The 19,614-nt window shown below is 32.0% G+C and overlaps 2 protein-coding genes across 3 annotated transcripts; both read right to left on the reverse strand.

Moving 5' to 3' along the window:
- Nucleotides 1–973: 973 nt before the first annotated feature.
- BES1-9 (protein BRI1-EMS-SUPPRESSOR 1) lies at nt 974–5,132 on the reverse strand. Of its 2 annotated transcripts, XM_003543148.5 has the most exons (3): nt 4,560–5,131; nt 1,485–2,257; nt 974–1,357 (listed from the first exon to the last, which is right to left on the reverse strand). In XM_003543148.5, the coding sequence occupies exons 1-3, from the start codon at nt 4,773–4,775 to the stop codon at nt 1,342–1,344; spliced, it is 1,005 nt and encodes a 334-aa protein (XP_003543196.1). In that variant the 5' UTR covers nt 4,776–5,131; the 3' UTR covers nt 974–1,341. The 2 variants fall into 2 exon arrangements, with proteins under 2 accessions (XP_003543196.1, XP_006594721.1); XM_006594658.4 differs by lacking the exon at nt 974–1,357 and having other exon boundaries at nt 1,481–2,257; nt 4,560–5,132.
- Nucleotides 5,133–16,790: 11,658 nt separating this feature from the next.
- Nucleotides 16,791–19,367, reverse strand: LOC100796418 (uncharacterized). The gene is made up of 3 exons (XM_003543149.5): nt 18,719–19,367; nt 17,523–17,640; nt 16,791–17,287 (listed from the first exon to the last, which is right to left on the reverse strand). The coding sequence occupies exons 1-3, from the start codon at nt 19,312–19,314 to the stop codon at nt 17,069–17,071; spliced, it is 933 nt and encodes a 310-aa protein (XP_003543197.2). The 5' UTR covers nt 19,315–19,367; the 3' UTR covers nt 16,791–17,068.
- Between the last annotated feature and the right edge of the window lie 247 nt (nt 19,368–19,614).

Raw genomic sequence — 19,614 nt, forward strand, 5'->3', positions numbered from 1 at the left:
TTTATTTTCTTCTCTAAATTATGAAATTGAAAAACTTCACGACCTACGTATGTTTTTCTCTATTGTATGTTCCTTTTTCTCAATTGGCCTCACCATATATCCTTGCTCCTTTTATTCCATGAAAATGACAGTAACACTCAAGAAAAAAGGAAAAGGAAAAGCACTTCCTGCACAAAGTGAATTTGATTTCATGCAAAACCCTGTTCAATTGTGATCCATTATTGACTAGAAGTACGATAGGAGTAACAAGCACTTTGCTTTTTATTATTTTTATTTTATTTTAATTGGCTAGTTAGTGAGAGCTTTTCGGTGACAATGAGTGTGTGAAGGACATTGCTCTTTCACACTAGCAAGGGCTGCCACTCAAATTGGCTTAGTTAGTTTAGAGCAAGTATTGACTGGAACCAAAATGGATGCTATCAAACATGAAGCAAAAATTGTTCGAAAAATAGACTCATCCAAAAGAACAGAGCCATGTTCGGAAAATCTGTGATATGGTAGTTTTAAGTATTGTATTGTAGCTCACTGCTCCACCCGTGATCATTATAAGCCAGAACTAAAAAATTTCCATATTATTTTAGGCAAGTTCTACAATAAGCATGTGTTTGAAAAAAAAATATATTTATTATGAAAATCAGAAGAGAATGTAAAAAATGGACAATATAATTTTATGCAGTCCTATAATTTTATTTTTTTTAATTTCTTAATAATATTTTAGAGACACCAGTTATCATTTTTAAATACCATTAAAATTATATTCTAGCTCATTTATAATGTGATTTTAACATACAAATACATTATTTTTTTTTATTTAGCATAGAAAGATACCGGTACCAATGCAATCATATTTATTTTATCAAAGTCTACAAAAAAATGATAAGCACGCCTGCAAAATGATAAAATCTGTCGCCATATGGGGAGAAACAAAATCATAAAAACAAAAGAGTGAGGGAAGAGAGATTTTGTAGGCCCATTCAGTTGGAATTTGCATAACTTTCTTGATCATTCAGTTACAGTTGAAATCGAGTAATTTTTTCCTTTCAATATCAAACCAAGCCAATCCATACAGGTATATGATGATCTTTCCCAGAGTAATAAAGGTTTTAACAACATTGACCAAATGAAAGGGTTGAAAACCACCCGACACCTAGCTAAAGCTGTATATATAACTTAGGAACCAATAAAAACTAAGAGAAAATAAAAGAATAAAATAAACTGCTATTTTTTTTTTCTGGTATGTAATAAGAACAACTACTTGCTGCTCATCTTAATTCCCTCCTCTAGCCTTTCTACAGAATAAACAGAGTCAAAGTTCATGTTGTTGAAGGGACCATTGACTATTCACTTATGGAGCAACCTGCAAAAAGAACAAATTCAGGTTCAAATTTTGTTTCAAAATAATAAATAGATAAACAGAAATGAAATTCCAACTGATAAAAAAATATGCATAACTTTTGCTCTGTTTAATCAAATATTGTCACTACCTGGTCTTGGAGCTCCCAAGAGTGAGCTCAAGATCATCTGTTCCAAAAGAAGCTTCATGGATCCTCTCTCCTTTCCAGGCATTCACTAAACCTGATGAGCTGCTTCCAAAGGCAAATTCATCTGAAACTGCTTCAGCCATTGGAATGTCAGAAGTGTTTTCGGAGCCTGCAGCTACGGCTGGAGAACATGTTCCACTTGCCCCTGGTGTCGTCCACATCCGGGAACCGCTGCCAACCATAGCATCTTCCTTGAGGCCAAATGGGTTGGAAGAGACCAGGCTGAAGGTTGGAGAAGTTGGTGCTAGTCCTCCCTGAGGAATCCTGATCTTGGAAAACCAATCTGTTTCGGCAACCTGGCGGCCGGGGCTTGGAGGAGTTGAAGAGGGCACAAAGGTGTATGCCGGTCCGCCCCACGCTGTCGGACAATTGGACTGATCCTCCCAATCAGCTCTGATCTGGGGCTTTCGGGATGATGGAGAGCTGATTGGAGGAGTGACTGGAGCACTGATGGAGCCATTCGGAATGTACAGCTGCGGAAGCTTGGAAGAGGATGCCGATGATGATCCTGATGAAAGGTTTTTGAGCCATGGAATGAGAGAATTGCCATCAGCATTTGGGTTTGGAGGAAAGGGGGATGCGCGAGGGCTCGGTAAGCAAGAAGAGCCTGGACTAGGGTTGTAGGAAGCACAGGGACTTGGATGGTAAGATGAGCATGGGCTTGCTGCTGCAGAACCACCTACTATGTCCATGCGTTCAACAGGAGGCTTGCATCCCTTCATATAAATAAAAAAATCATTTTGTTAATAATTCAGAGATAAGTAGATAGCATATACAATATATAACAAGTCTCCAAATGACTAACATTTGTAAAACCAAGATACTTTTGGCAACTAGATGGATTCACTGGCTATAAACAACAATGTAGCCATTTCCTCTTCAACAAGGCATCTATAATGCCTTTAAATCCCTGTTTCACTTTCACACATATAAATGTATTACACAGGACTAATTTGAAAAGTAACTGCCTATTGTTGGACCTTGTAGCACCCTAATAATAAACCAATGTCATGAAACCTACAAAGAATAAAGAAAACAAGCATATCCAACAAAAGTAATTTTAAATCATGAAGTAAATTTTTTCAATGGAAAATTATATCATTGCTTAAATACAACAGTAAAGGTATAAAAATAATATAAATAATGGAGAGAATTAACTAACAAGCAATAAAAGCAAAGACATTGTACGGGCAGGATGCTTGTTTGTTTGTGTAGTTTTCTTTCTTTTCTCGGTTTGTTATTTTCCCATGTTAAAAAAAAAAAAACGTTTGTGACTAACATCTTTTTAGCTAGAGAACAATCAATGCATGCAAACAAAGAAACGAACTTTGATGGTTTATAAATGGTCCACTAATAATTATACATTTGTGGTAATTAGGAAACTAAGAGTTGATATTTCTACATAAGGGAATGAGGTTCTTTTCTTTTTAAATGAATCGGTGGATTTTATTAAACATGCATCAACAAAAACAACAACCAACCAACAAATCAATTGCTGGAAACAGTAATCAAGCCATCTTTACAAATATTCCTACAGCTGTCAGAGTTGGAAAACGTTTACTCTTTACATTAATTTTGCCTAATCCAACACGTCAAAATTTGTCTGCCTTCAATTAAAACCATTTTGCAACCTAAAACTCATCACAAAAGTGTTCTTACTTCTCAGAATATCAATATGATCTCACTTTTATGGTAATGTGCATTAAATTAAAAGTATATAAAGTAATCCAACTAGATATAAATTCTTTCAAAAAAAAAAAAAACTAGATATCAATTCTGTAGGCAGCATCTACAAATTAATACAGCATTTAAAACTTGAACTGACTTAATAAGTCACCTCTAAATATTGAAAAAAGTTGCTTGCTTTTTTTTATGAAATTGGATTGCTTGCCATTCTCATTAATTTTTGTATCCACTTATAACAAAGATAGAATAAGCCCCTTTACACACACGTACCCACACCCCTTTTTTTCTTTATTTTAAAAAAGAATATATATAACAAAAAATTAAAATGAGTCCTATAGAGCACAAACAAATCTGGTGAATCAAAACAAGCCCTCTCTCCAAATAGTGAAGAGCGTCGTCATCAACATAAAGGCACTGCATAAAAATAAATAAACGCAACCGCGCCCCCTAAGAAAAGAAGACAAAATCACGGGAACTGAGGAAAAAAGGTACCCTCCAGATAAGAGAGTACCATGCAATGTCTGCAAAAGCTTCTGCCATGTTACAACAACAAGCACACCAAGCACGCAGACACCTAAAAACACTGTAAATTACCCATTTACCCCTACCAATTCCTTGAATTCCCGCTTTCCAGCCAAGAAACTTTTGGCATTTCCATTACCCATTACCATAATAACGGCCATTTTCTTTCTCTTTTTTTCTCCCCCCTCGAGATCTATGCCCCCCACCCCCCCCCCCCTGAGGTTTCTCTCGCGGATTATTATTATGACTCATCAAAACACCACCACGGAGGATGCAGAGAATCTTTTCACGCCCCAAAGCAAAAAACGCAGATCTAACCCCACTCACACACTCACATTTCACATAACACACAGCAATAATAACATTAATAATTAATAAAAAATAATAATAATAACAGAATCAAACAGCGTCATCCTTTCCGTAACTCCCTGCGCCTTTCGCGTCCTTCTGATTCCCACCACCAGTAGCATGTGCCATGCCACTGCCATTAAATTAAACCAAAACGACACCGTATGCACACGCCACCAAAAACAATCCACATTACAAAAAAAAAACGCTAAAAAAAGCAAAATAAGCAAATTCAGTAAAAAATAATATCCAAATTCATTAAAAAAAATCAAGCCAAATTTCTCATATTGCACATCAAAACTTAGATTCAATTCCAAACAATTAAAAATAAATTTTCAAGTCGAACACTAAGCGAAATTATTTCGCGAGTTATTGTGATAAAACTCCAATTCTGATTAGAGAAAAAAAAAATATATATATATATGAAATTATATCTAAGTTTCGTTCTCGAATATAATATACCTTGCGATAGGTGGTGCCATCGGCTTCTACGGTCCAGCCGGCTTCGTTGCAGAGAGCCTTGAGAACTTCGTTGTTGTCGCAGTGTTTGGGGAGCTTGTAGTTGCCGTACATTCGCAGGCCGGAGAAGATCTTCGCCGCGATGGCTCTCCTCCTCCTCTCTCGCCTCTTGTTGTTCTCCCGCTCCTTCCACGTTGGCTGCCTCGCGACGGACGTCATCCTCTTCTCGCCGGAAAAATCAAAGAAGCTCCGAAAAGAACAAAGGAACAAAAAAAGAAACACACACACGCGAACACGAATGTTAGAAAGAAACACAGCACACAGCGCGAGTAAGCGAATTATAGAGGAAACGACATCCTTTCTGCTTTTTTTATATAAGGTGAGCTAAAACGACGACGTCGGATTTGAGAGATTTGGGATTGTGATCTGAGTAGATCTAGGCGAGGGAGGTTGGGTGGTGGAGGCGGAGGAGCATGGTGGCCGGAAAAGCCGCCGGAAAAGAGAGGAAGTGGGTTTGTGTTAGGTGTGAACTGTGCACAATGGGGAGAAGAGAAGGTTGAAGGAGCGAAAGAGAAAGAGAAGTGGACTAAATACGTTGAGGAGAGGGAATTGGGCTTGGTTTTGGGGGTATTTACGGATGTGCCACTAGATTTAGAGAGAGAGAGTGGGATTTTGGTACGTGCGTGACTGGACTACGTGTTAAGGTTGACTGAGCCAAACTCTGCCTCTGTAATCTGTATGGCAGTGTAGTTAAAGAAACGAATTTGTCAAGGAGTTTTACTAATCAAGGAATTTAATTTAATTAAAAAAATTAATGAATGTAGGATTTAGTATTTATTTATTTTTTAAAAATTAAGGATGTTTTTAATCAGGGGCGTTTTTGTTTAGGACAATTGAAGCCTGAAAAAGATGAAAGACTCTGTTTTAAGTAACATTTAAAGTTTAAACTTAAGCAAAGACAAAGACAAGGTTTGAACTGTAAGTTATTATTTGATGATGTAATGTTTTTTATTTTTTCTATCAAATTTTGTAAATGATTTTTACTGTAAAGATATTTTTTATAGTATTTGATACATGAAAATATAACCACTTATTTGTGTGTGTGTTTTTTTAGCAATAACATATATTGAAGTAATTTTTAAATCTTACTAATTTAATGCTTAATAATAAGTTTTTAATGCCAATTATATATAAAAATTAAAATTGTTTTGAAGGAGAAATTTAAATGATTATAATTAATAAAAATAATAATAATTTGATACCGGAAAAATAAAATCATAATTTATTAAGTAATAAAATACATAGATATCTATCTAATAATTATTACCGTCCTTATTGTAGAGGCAGTATCACAAATAAGTCTGTAAAAGTAATTAAAGAAAGAACAAAATATTTAAGTTGTAAAGGTATTTTAAGTGGAAACAATTTTGATATATTTAATTAAAAGTGTATATAATTAACAAGTATTTTAATAATAATTATTATTATAATTAATAAATATTCTCATCCATAAATTGAGTAGAGAAAATAATTATATAGATGTATTATTTATCTTTGTGAGTTGATCATAAATTTAATATCCTTAAGTTGAAAAGCAGATGATGTTAAAATATGTTGAGTTATAGGACAACCATGAACTTAGAGGGTGCATAATTCCTTAGCCTTGAGTGAATGATGCTAAAATTTGTGAGTTATATGTTTTACCACCAACTTGAAAGAGTTCAAACTCCTTAAACCTCTAGTTGAAAGACGAATAAAGCTAAAGCATGTTAATATATGTTATCCATATATATTTAGTTTCTTTTTCCATTATTTTTGCATCTTATCTTATGCATAAATATCGATCACCATTATCATGTATGTCAGCTTTGTACTCTGGTGTCAACAATAAGATAAATTTGATGTTTATGGTGCTTCCATATACCCAAACTCACATTTAAAGCATGTCACGAAAAAAGGTTATGTCCAAGGTGACTTCACGCATGGGGTTGTGTCATTTTGAGGTATAATAAATATAACTCTCGGTGACTATATATGTTGTTTCATATTTATCTATTAATTTGTCACAATGCTTGAAATGTGTTTGTTTCTCCCATATAAATAGTCTTGTTTATTGCTCATTCTTCACACTTTCTAATCATGAAAAATCCTCAAAGATTGATTTGGAAATCACTTATTTATAGTCCATTAAGAGTGAATTTGATTCTTCTTCTCAGTGAGTGTGGAGTTGAAATATCATTCAATGGGTAGTTATTCCCTCATGGGTGTGTCCTATTATGGTCAAATCCTAACATGTTTCTTAACTACCTACTTATCTAAAAATCACAATACCATTGTCCATATGTCACATAACATGACTGGTGAGGCTTTATGATTTATAATTTGTCTTCATAGGTTGATCCCAAGGGTTGGTCAAGAACCACAAAAGAGATGATTGAAACACATGTTTTTCCCCTATAAATAACCTTGTTTGTTTCTTATTCCCCACGTTATCCAATCACAAAAAATCCTCAAAAATTGATTTGGAAATAATTTACATATGGTCCATCAAGAGTAGATTTATTCATCCTCTTAAGGGACAAAGAGATTGAAATATTATTTAATAGAAGATTATTCTCTGGTCGGGTATCCTATTATAGGTTGGTCTCATATGTTGACTATAAACTTAAGAAGGTACATGCACAATTCTCTAGTCTCGAGTTAAGAGGCAAATAAAATTAAAGCATGTTGAGTTATAAGTTGACCACAAACTCGGGAAGGTACACAATTCTTCAACTTCAAGCTTAAGTATGAAAAAGGCTAAAACATGTTAAGTTATAGGTCAACCACAAAGTCTAAAGGCAACATATCCCTTGAATCTTGGTTAAAAGGAAAATGAGACTACAACATCATCATGCATTCGAGCTTTGTACCATTGTGTCAACAATAAGATGAATTTAACGTTTATGACACCTCAACTTTCCATACTTCCATTTAATGTATGACATAAAAAGGTGATACCTAGTTGACTGCACACGTGCAGGTTGCGTCATTTTAAGGTTTAATAAATGCATGCAACCTTAGGAATTATGTGCATTGCTTTAGATTTGTACTTTCATTTTATGGGATGCTTGAAATGTGTTTCTTTTCATTTGTTATAAATAGTCTTGTCTTTTGCCCATTCTCCACACTTTCCAATCATGAACAATCCTTAAAGATCGATATGGAAATAATTTATGTTTGGTCCATTAAGAGTGAATTTTGTTCATCTTCTCAGGGGACATAGAGGTTGAAATATCACTTAAGGGGGCTACTTATTTCCTTGTGGGCTATCCTATTATATATAGTCGTGTACTCAGTATGTTTCTTAACTACCTATCTAACTGAAAATCACATTATTGTAATCCATAAGCTAAGCAAAGTAACAAAATTCATGACTTATAATTTGTCTTCATAGGTCAGCCTCACAGGTTGACCATGAACTTGAAAAGGTACACAATCATCTAGCCCTTTGCCAAAAGACAAATAAAGCTAAAGTATGCGGATTTACAAGTCAAGCACAAACTTAGGAAGGATGCACAATCCTTTAGCTTTGAGTGGAAAGACAAATAAGGCTAAAGCATGTTGAGTTATAAGTCACCATGAACTCGAAAGGGTATAACCCTTTAGTCTCAAGCCAAAAGTTATGAGACTAAAGCACGCTAAAATAAGACACCCAATATATTAATGTCTTTTTTTATTTTTGCATAGTGTCATGTGTACAAATGTTTATCAGTGCCATGATGTATTTGAGATTTGCACTGTAGTGTTAGTCATAAGATAAATTTAACGTCACAAAACTTCTCTTTTTCATACTCGCATTTAATGCATGCCATAAAAACGGTGATGCCTAAGTGACTGCACACCTGCGAGTTGTGCCATTTTAAGATTTGATAAATACAACCTTAAGAAATATGTGCATTGTTTTATATTCATCCTTTAATTTTTTGACATGCTTGATATGTGTTTTTCCCTTCCTTATAAATACTATTGTCTTTTTCCTATTCTCCACACTTTTCAATCACATAAAATATATCCTCAAAGATCAATATGAAAATAATTTATGTATGGTCCATCAAGAGTGAATTCTATCCATCCTCTCATGGGTCACAAAAGTTGAAATATCATTTAATGGACTTATTTCTTCATGGAGATAGCCTATTATGGTCATGTTCTCAACTTGTTTGTTAACTATCTACCTATTTGAGAATCACATTATTCTCGTTTATAATCTGAGTGGAGTATCCAACAATATGAATTATAATTTGTGCATAGGTCACAAATAAGGCTAAAGCGAGTTGAGTTATAAGTTGGCCATGAACTTAGGAGGGTACGTAGTCCTCTAGCTTTGTGTTGAAAGACAAATAAGGCTAAAACATGTTGAATTATAGGTTACCTACAAACTCGAGAGGGTACATACATAACTCTCCAATTTCAAGTAGAAATTAAGGCGAATGAGATTAAAACATGCTAACATGTGTTGGTCCTATAAATTGGTGCCATTTTTTATTTTTGCATCTTGTCTAATTTATACATATCTATGAGTGTCGTCATGTATTCAAGCTTTGTACGATGATGTTAGTGATGAGACATATTTCCTTAAATAAAGCATATTCACATTGTTAATTATTTTTTAAAACACAAATGTCATGGCCTATAATATACTTTATGGTGTACCTTGTATTTGTTAGATTTTTTTTTGAGTCATCATGTCATTAGCTTACTAGCTTTGTTGATGATTAATCTTCATAGAAAAATCTAGGTGACCACCTTTAATATGATCTACTCTTTTAATCATATTTTTTTCTATTTACAAGACTCGAATCTCAAATCCTTATCTGAGAATACTAAGTTCAATTTTAGTCAAACTAACAATATTTATTTTTTTAGCAAGATGTTCCAACACAGACTTTGCAAATACATGACCAATGAATCAAATCTTTATTATCATGCTTATGAAATCTAACTATCTCCCATATGTTGAGACCGTGTTTGGTACTTGTTAGAATTACTATGAATGGAATTAGTCTTCTCGTGATAAAAAAGATTACAAAAATTAAAAAAGTGAAACATCTATAAACACTAAATAAGGGAAATACATTTTTGATTTTTAAATTATTATTATTATTGTAAATATTGAAAATTATTAATACATCTTTAACTTAGATTAATCTTGTCTATAGGATGCTTCAGTAATTTTGAAAATACTGAAAAAGATAAAGGGAAAACAATTTTTTTAACTTTAAAAATATCTCTTATTTAATTGAAGACAAAAAAAAATGTAAGAAAAGAAAATCCTAAAATCAATAAATGTGCAAATGATTTGTTATATTAGCTTGATACTACAATATAACTATATCATAATTGAGAACCAAAAATAGATAATATGTTTAGTATTTTGTTACTATAATCTCATGAAATTAATGTAAAGAGTAAAACATTTTTATTATTTTTAAAAATCTAGACAATTACCAATTATTGAGACTGGATATTTAGTTTTTACGTCATTTGGTTTCTTTCTGGAGTGTAACAAAGCTTTTTAAGTTTAGTAAGTTCTGTTATTAATTGTCATAGTTTTTCCTATATCCGGATAAACGCTAACGATATCTTTAATTTAATTTGTAGTCTAAAGTCAAGGTAACTAGTACAGAAAGTCATACATGCAATCAGGGATAACAAACCCAAACAATGTAAGTAAAATATCCGAATAATTAATTAAGAAGCATATCATGTGTCATTCTCAGTACACCTCCATCTCAAATATAGCTAAGATGCATTAATTACAGCACAGCTTTATTATCCGGATATCAACATGATTTAATTAACATAAATCCCCCGTTAAGTGTTAATTATATATCATAAACATAGTCTCAGATAATTATGAATGTGATGAGTATAAAAGAAAAATATTGGAGGTACGTAGTACAAGTTGTAGTTCTCGAAATTTTCTTTGCCCTAGTTTTTGTGGTTGGGAGTTGACACGCCAAAATGTTGCATTATTACAAAGCACGCTTATTTGACCTGAACAGCTAAAACTGATGTTGAAAGTCCATGAGCCCTCGTTGATAGGGATAGATAGAGGACGCACTCATAATTTCAACCAGAAAAAGACCCCAGGGGTATTTTCGGTACATAGCACTTACGCAAGGATGCATTTACACACACATGATACTATTCATTCTTAATAATAAAATTTATAACACCATGTTTTATATATATATATATATATATATATTTTATTATTACCTTTTGCGCAATTCAGGTAAGAATACGACATTTCAGGGGTAGTTTGGGAACTTTGACAACAGAAAAAAGCACATACACAAGGAGAGTTTGTTACATATTGATATACATGATTATTTATATTCAATAAAATTTACATTACTTTTTCATATATTATTTTATATACACGCGAGATGCCGGAATTGTGTTCGCGTAACCGTAACCGCCCGAGAGCGAGGAAAAGATGCGATGCGATGCGATTCGCGAGGAGGGCCAAAACGGCGTCGTATGGAGAGAGGGAAGGGACACGTGTGAGGGAGTTCGGCGCACGTGTTGGAGTGTGATGCCTCGGGGACAAGGCGATGATGTTGGTGGTGTGTATAACTCTCTTCGTTGCTTCCACTTTCACGTGACCACACACCTTTGCATGACTTTAGTGGGTCCCACTTTCTCTCTCTTTTCTGTTTCAACTCGCCAACGTGTGCGAGACTGCTACTTTTTTTTTTTCTTTCTTTCTAGACGGGTAAATAAAATGAGTTGTGATATTAGGACATCCAAAATTTATAAATGCCCCACTAATATCCTTCATTAATTTCTGTTTATCTCTCTCTTGCTATCATCTCACATCATTAAATTTTATCAATTATTTATCTCTTTTTACTCTAAATTACTCTAAAGTGAGAAATTGCATTTTAGATGATAGAACGTACGTATAATCATTGATTAAAAAAAATTAAAGATTGAAAATTAACTATAATATCAATAGTTATTTTTTAATTAATATTTATTATTGACTTATTGTGCTTTGTCTTTTAAAATGCATGATCCACACTTTAGAGGAGCAGATCCAATTAGAGTATGTAGTATAAGATAAAAATATCTATGAAAAAAAAATTGATTATTTTGATTTTTAATCCATGATAATGAATTAATAATATCTAATCTTTTAATCCATGATCAATAGATCAAGATTACGGGCAAATTTGTTTTATATTAATTATTGAACATAACTGAAATGTGTTTAAAATAATTTTAACTGTTTCTTTTTTTTTTTTTTTTTGCATTTGAATGTGTGTATGGTATGAAGAATTGATTCATTGTGTAAATTAAGTAAATATAGCTTCAGTTATGACAAATGCCACCACACAGAAATATATAATAAGTATCATGTGCTTTTTTTATACAGGATAGTAAGTATCGTATTAAATAAATCAATTACAACAATTATAATAGATAATAACATTATGAAGTTAGTAACTTTATTGTATTATTCTTATACTGTGATAATAATGAAGTGACTATAAAACAATTTTCTTAACGTTCATCGTATATTATAATATCTTATAAAGTTGAATTAGAGAATATTTCAGCTATCAATATTTTAAAAAATAAAAATGTCAGTTCAATTTTTTAAAATTATTCTAAGATTCTTTCGGATAAATAATATGAATAATAAATAAAAGTGCCATTCATAATACAAAATTAAAATCAAAATACTAAATTAATAATAAAATAAATATCTCAAAAATAGTTTAAAATATAAATAGTAATTGTTATGTAACAAGTATAAAATTATATTAGAATATTATAATTTTTACATCACAATTATTTAATTTTTTTAATAAAATAAAACATTATTTATGTTTTTAAAGAATATATAAAATGCCTAATCAATAGGCGTGTTTAATTTTTTGTATTTTTATAAAAAAAAATGGAAAAAGTATGAAAATATTTTTATTAATAATAATGTGTCTTGAAGCTTACTCACTAATGTCAGCACACAAAAATAATATAATAACAGAAATAATTATTATAATAACTATTATATTTTTTATGAATGAATAAAAAATTATAATAATACATTAATATTAGAAAGGGATGAAATAAAGAGAAAAGAAATAGCAAGGATAAAAGAAAAATAAATAGAAATGATATAATAAACAAGAAAATAAATATAAATATATTGTTTGGATAGATAAAAATAAGGAAAAAATGATTTTTTTTTTCCTCCAGTGTAGTTTTAATACTTCTTCTTTTCTTTTTTTTGGAATGACAACGAGAATTTTCTCATGCATCTACCTCACCTCTTATCATTATAATGCACAATTAGTCTAATTAATCTTTAATCAATAAGAAATCATCTTAAAAATAACTTAAAAATCATCACACTTATTATCGTTAGGTAATATGTGAGTTATCGTTAGGTAATATGTGAGTTGATAATAATATAAAAATGTATATTTTCAATTTATTTTAATTCTATTTTTTTCAGTATATAATTATTTATTGACAAATATTAAATAGTGTTCTAAGGGCACTTATGAAGAAAGTCAAAAATAATTTCTTTTTTATTAGGATGTGTAAAATGTGATTCCTTATATACGATTCATAATAAAAAAAAAAATTCACTTCTTAAATTTCTAGGGATTGTTTGGGCTGGTGGTAAGTTTTTATTTTTTGGATTTTAAATGTAATTTTTAAAATAAAAGGTGTTTGACAAAAATGAATGTGAAATGATTTTTAAGTTATTTTTAAAATATTTTTATACTCATTTTCAAACTTAAAAAAAATTGTGAATTTAATTTTTTTAAAAAAACACACATTTATTTCATTTGATGATGACACTTTTTTTTGTCACTACCATTATCACTACCAATATCATATCTCTCATTGCCATCACCATTATCATGGTTATTATTGTCATAACAAATTATCATCATCGTCATCACCTGTATCATTACCACTACCACTATCATCATCAGTGTCACTCTCATCAACGTCAATGTCATCGCCATTGCTACCAACATCGCTGACATCACTGCAATCACCATTAATATTACTTCTGTCACCACAACCACCACCACCAACAACATTACCACCATAGGCTACCACCACTAATATCGCCACAATAAGCTACAACCACTAATATCATCTTTGTCATCACAACTGTCACCTCCACCACTATTATTACTACCACTGCCACCATTGATATTCTTATCGTTGCAGTTGCTACTCACATTATCATCACACAAACACTTTTAAATTAATTTTAATATGATATGAAACTTTCAAAATAAATTTATTTGAAATTAATCATATTTTAAAAAATTGTTTAATTTTTTTAAACTAAAATTAAAAATGTTATTATTTTTAAAAATCTTGAAACTCAAAATTAAAAACTACCCCAAACAGGTCCTTAACTAGTGGTAGAGCTTAGACTAAAATTCTTGGGGGGCCAAAATAAAATTTAACATTTACATGGTTTCTTATGTGTTTTTTACGTTGTAATTTGGTTCTTTATTTTTACAAAAATTTAAAAAATTATATATTATTTTTTAAAAGTTGTAAAATAATCCAAAGTAATTTTTATAGCATGTTTATCCTTAAAAAACAAAAAAAAATATTTGAAGGAGTAAAGATGTTATTAAAAAATTGTTTAAGAAACTATTTTATAACTTTCAATAAATAAGAGATCATTTTACATCTTTAAAAAATAAATGACCAAATTATAACCTGAAATAAGAATAAGGGAACAAAAAAATAATTTAGTCAATATTATTATTATTATTGACCTAAAATTAAATTTGCATACCGTAAACAAAAGTGAAATAAAAATATTAAAGTAAATTATAAAAAAGTATATTATGTTGCATAATAAATTATTTTGTTTCAAATTTTTTTATCAATTTATTACACATTTGGATTAAAAAAAAAGTTGATGCACACATATAACATATTTCAATACTTAAAAATAACTTTGATCTCACACTTGTAATACTAATAACCTTTGTTAACTCATTGATAAATGTACCAATTTGTCACAAGCAGCAAAGTTTAAAATGAAAGTCTAAATGTCGAGTTTACTTTGTTTGTACTTAAATTGATTTATCCTCAATTTGCAAGCAAGAGATAAAAAATTGTAGCAGAGATAAGAAGAAAGAGAGAAATTGAATTAAAATACACAAGAGTAAAATAAACAAAATTATTGCAAAAGATAACTTTAGAATTTAAATATATTGGCCTAGCATGGTTAAAAAAAGAGAGTTTCCTCTTAGGAAGAGACTTAGACTTTGAATTTATTGAGTTTTGAGACTTCTTCCTTCTCCTCCTTATATAATGTTGACTTCGCATCTTTAGGCTTCACTATGGGCTTTTTTTGCTCTAAGCGTGGAGTATCAAATTCTTTAAGGTTTTTTCTTTTGATTTTTGCATCAATTTCCTTTCAAAGTACTTGAATTCTTCTTCTTTTAACTTTTGTTATTAAAAAATTATAAATATATTAATTTCTTCATTATTTCATTAAAAATAATAATAAAGTAAAAAAATTATAATCATTATTTATCAAAATTAACTATCAAATTAATTCAAATTTTATAATTATCAACCTCCAAATTCAATTGGATACAAATACCTTTGAATGAGAGATAAAGTGACAAAGTAATCCAGAGGCCCATAATCTACCTCTATTTCTACGTAGACCCCCAACAAAACATTCCTTATATATATTTTTTTTCTTTATCGTAAAATTCTTTATATGCATATATATATGCAGTTAAAAAAAAAAAGGGAGGCAGAGCTCCCCTGTCCCTTCAAAGAGCTCCGCCAGTGGCCTTAACTCATTAGCAAAACCCTTATTTTTATTACTTACCATTATAAAGTTAATTATTATTATTTTTTTTATTAAAAAACAAGAAAAATAAAGATCAACTTCCTTCCAAGTCCACGTTTTTTGTGGGGGAAAATCTCAATCTCTAGCTCTTACTTTTCCTCTTAATCTCCATCTCAGAAATATTAGTTTTGTAAAAAAAGAAGTTATGAAATGGGAATAATAGAATAAACAGAGTAAGATTAGTCTCTCCCATAGAACAACTTGAAAAGAATCAAAAGCACGTGCAAAAGAAAGACTCGAAGACCAGTCAGCGTAGAAAACCAAGACCAGTGCGTGTTTTCATACTTTGCTTTTCCCCTCCCGACGTCAATAAACAGACAAACGCAAACTTCTGCCATCTACGCTTTCCTCACGTCATCATAATATCTTTCTGATTTTCTTTTCCTCCTTTTTTTTATTCACTTCTTTCTAATAAAATTTCTTTTTCTTTCTTCCTTATATCCAAAATCAGCCTTCACGTGCTTGCTCTGGTATGTACTATGTACAAGAGGCAAATATTTGCTTTGTTATTATTCCAAATTATCCAAAAAATTTGAGAGCGTAATTTGGTAAAAGAAAACAACTAGGAAGCGAAATTATAATCTACTATGGTCGGCATAATAATAATCTTTGAGTAATTTATTATGTTCTTAATTCAAATCTTGGTGTTGTTATTATACACTAAAAAAAACTAGGAAGAGAAATTTGTGCATGTGCTCTTGTTTTGAGTACATGTATCCTTGTCCTCATGCGAAGGCTAGTTCATGAATTTGGATGGGCTTGCTTAGTGTGTTGGGCTGATTGGGTTTATGCTTTCAGTCCATAATTGTTTGTTGAAGCAAAACTAGACATGAAGTGTGTGGTAGCTGTTCATTCTATGAAGGAAACAAGAAAAATATAACAATGTCTTAATAAGGTAGTTTTTTTTTTTTTTCATGCAGCGGATGGCTAGAGGATCGAAGAGAGAAAACAAAGATAAAATAAAACTTTGTTAGAGGCATCAGATTCAGGATAATTCTAAACTTGAAGTTTGAATCTTGACTGGGGAGCCTAAACAACCCATGCTTTTTAGAAGTTGGGCTAAAATCAACGAATTGGCATATCCGAAAACTCAGCCTATAATGAAAAAGCAAACAAATAGAGCAACCTATTAGATACACCCCTTCCAATATTGAATAGCCCAAAGTTCATGGCAGTGCATGTTTGGTAACATTTTTACTTAAAAAAATAATTGCTTAATTTATTAAAAATTCATTCAAGAAATTGATAAAAATAAACAACTATTCTTTTAAATACTATGAACTAAAGAATTCAATACTTTTACCAAAAAAAAAAAATCACCTTACTTCCCCAAACCAAAACCCATACTATTAATAGTCCATAAAGATGACTTTCGTCCTTTTCATACAAGCATTTTATCCAAAGAAAACGTTGTCACTCATGAGAAATTCTGCATTAAGGAGAGGTAGGTTGTCCATATGAATTCTCTTCTTTTGACCCGAGCATCATTTTGAAACATTAAGGCTTGTGTAGCAAGAAAGGTAATCTCCAAAAATGGTCTGCAAGGTTATTACTCCATATGTGAGAATAAGTTAAAACAATATACGATCAACCAGAAGCAATCTCAGGTCGTTTGACTCAGTTTCACAACCTCCTTCAGCAATTGACTCACCGACTTCTTTACTTCATCAGGCACTTCCAGTTGGGGGTGCACTGACTCTAAAGCATATGGAGTAATAACCTTCATAACAGTCAAAAAATCCAAATTATTGGTGTCGTCACATTTCCATACACTTCGATTCGCAAACTTGCATGATTGTTGCAGTGCACATCCACTGCAAACCTGATGGAAAAAGAAAATATAGATAACATAGGTAAACAGATACTAGTACAAACAAAAGACAAAACTTCAATGTAGTTTCTCAAGTGTTTGCCAAAGTGAAACTCCAATTCTGATCGGAGAACAACAGCAAAAGTTTCACCAAAAGCACCTAAAGAACTGCATCTATGTTTTGTCCACAAATAATTAGAAAATGTAGTGAAAGTACTCTTAAATCTTAATGCATGCTATGCCTTACAGTGTTTTCTGGAACCTCAAAAAACTTTCGCAGACTTTTAGCAGGAAAGACGCCACTCCTGTGGGGGTAGGGGCAACCAAACACGGCCACTTGCTTCAAGGCACTTCCTGATAGCCATCTGTCAATCCAATTTCAGGTTAGGAATAAATAATTTGGGGAAAACTGCAAAACATAAGCACCAGGAAAAAGGAAAAAGAAAGAAAGCCAAATTTATCATGCTGCCAATTCAATTTCAAAACAGATGAGGTTACCAACTTATCTAAAGGGAAATGTAAATTGAGTCACTTGCAACTTTGCATACACAATGTCAGACAGATGAAATCAGAAATTTGATAATTTCCTTAGCAATGGATGACAGCCTGATGGACACTAACATACTCTAAGGATTCTTTTTCATAAGCCATCAAATCATCCAACAAATTTGGAACCAATAGATGTGGAAAATGAACTCCATCCTCAAATAAGATATCAATTATTAAAATCACCACAACAATAAAATATAAGCTAAATATTTGATAGTTAAAGCATTTCCTTGTGTTTGGAAGACCATCACCAAACTAATTTTTGGTAACACTATATGCTCCTTTAGTATCAGGGATCCTAACACTACATGAATCGTTAATCTTAATCTAACAATTTTTGGTTTGAGACCATAGGTAGTATGCTCCTAAAGGCAATCTTACTCAAGCTCATTGTGAAAAAATCCTATGCTACCTACCATGCATATAGTGGTTAATCTAATGAATCTACTTAAACGTTTTCACTACTCATAATAACAATTAACAAAGAGTTCTCCCCTATATATATACATACATACATATATTTTTAATTAATTAAAGACCATATGATTTTTTTTTTTAAATCACGTGAACCACAAATCAAGAGTTTAGTAAATGCGATAACAAGAGTATCACTTTAACAGGCTGTTCAAGGTATCAAGCACAAGAGTTTCAAGTAATTATAGGAAAAATGATAGCCACATTTGCATAAATATATAGAGAAAAAAGGGGTAAAATATGTTTTTAACCCCTCTAAAATTTGAAAAATTCGGTTCTAGTCCCTCTAAATTTCTAGAGAAACTAAGAAGGAACTTTTAAAATTTTAGAAGGACCAAAAAAATATTTTTACCAAAAGAGGACATGTTCATCAAATGTTGGATAGGAATGGAGTTTACCCCCACATGAAGTTAATCTTACTTGGCGATTTCTCGATGATCTCTGGCGAATTTGTTGGCGGCAAACTTGATATAGCCTAAGGCGAAGACATTGGAGAACCAATCAGGATTAAAGTTCTTCCTCCCCTTAGCGAAATTGGCGTCGTTGAAATACCCCTTCTTGAACAAGTACTGCACGAACACCGCCACATCGGGGGAGAGCTTCTTAGCAGCAGCGAGTGACTCCTCCTTTGGTTTCGGTTCCCTCTGCTTATTGGTAAACACAGCGAACAAGCTCATCTTCTGCTTCTTCTTCTCTGATTTTAGGGTAACATCTTTTGTGCTGTCTTTGAAGGTCTTAATCTCTTGCTCTAACTGCTTCAGGTTGTTCTTGAGTTCGGTTAGGGTTTCGGAGGCAGTTTCTTCTTCTTCTTCTTCTTCTTCGTCGGAGGGGGTGGGTTTTTGGGAGAGGCCGAGGGCTTGGGTGAAGAGGACGTGGAGGGGCTTTTTGGTGGGCCCGGCAAGGGTTGGGGTTGGGGTTGGGGTAGGGGCGGGCTGGGAGGAGGTGGGTCTGGAAGGGATTTTGAGGAGGGAAAGGGAGAGGGTGCGGCGAGAGAAGAGGGTACTGAAGATACCCATGGAGGGCGCAGTGAGAAACCTAGAACGGAAAAGGGAGGCTTTATTTATGGGCTTCTACACTAGTTAATTTAATTAATTACTTTTATAATATCATTTTAAAATTATCTTTTTCTTATTTTTATAGGATGAGAAATAAGAAGAAACCTGGATAGATTTTTAAGTTTAACTCATTAACTGTACAAGAGTTTAAAAATTTATAAGAAGGGGAACCATGCAACCATGATTTTAACTCTGAATGATTTTAACTTTGTAGAACCTGCAGTCTTGATTTAAAGAGTTTAAAGTTTTATAGAAAGGGGG

This window comes from Glycine max, chromosome 13, assembly GCF_000004515.6.
Source record: "Glycine max cultivar Williams 82 chromosome 13, Glycine_max_v4.0, whole genome shotgun sequence".
Taxonomy (NCBI): Eukaryota; Viridiplantae; Streptophyta; class Magnoliopsida; order Fabales; family Fabaceae; genus Glycine; species Glycine max.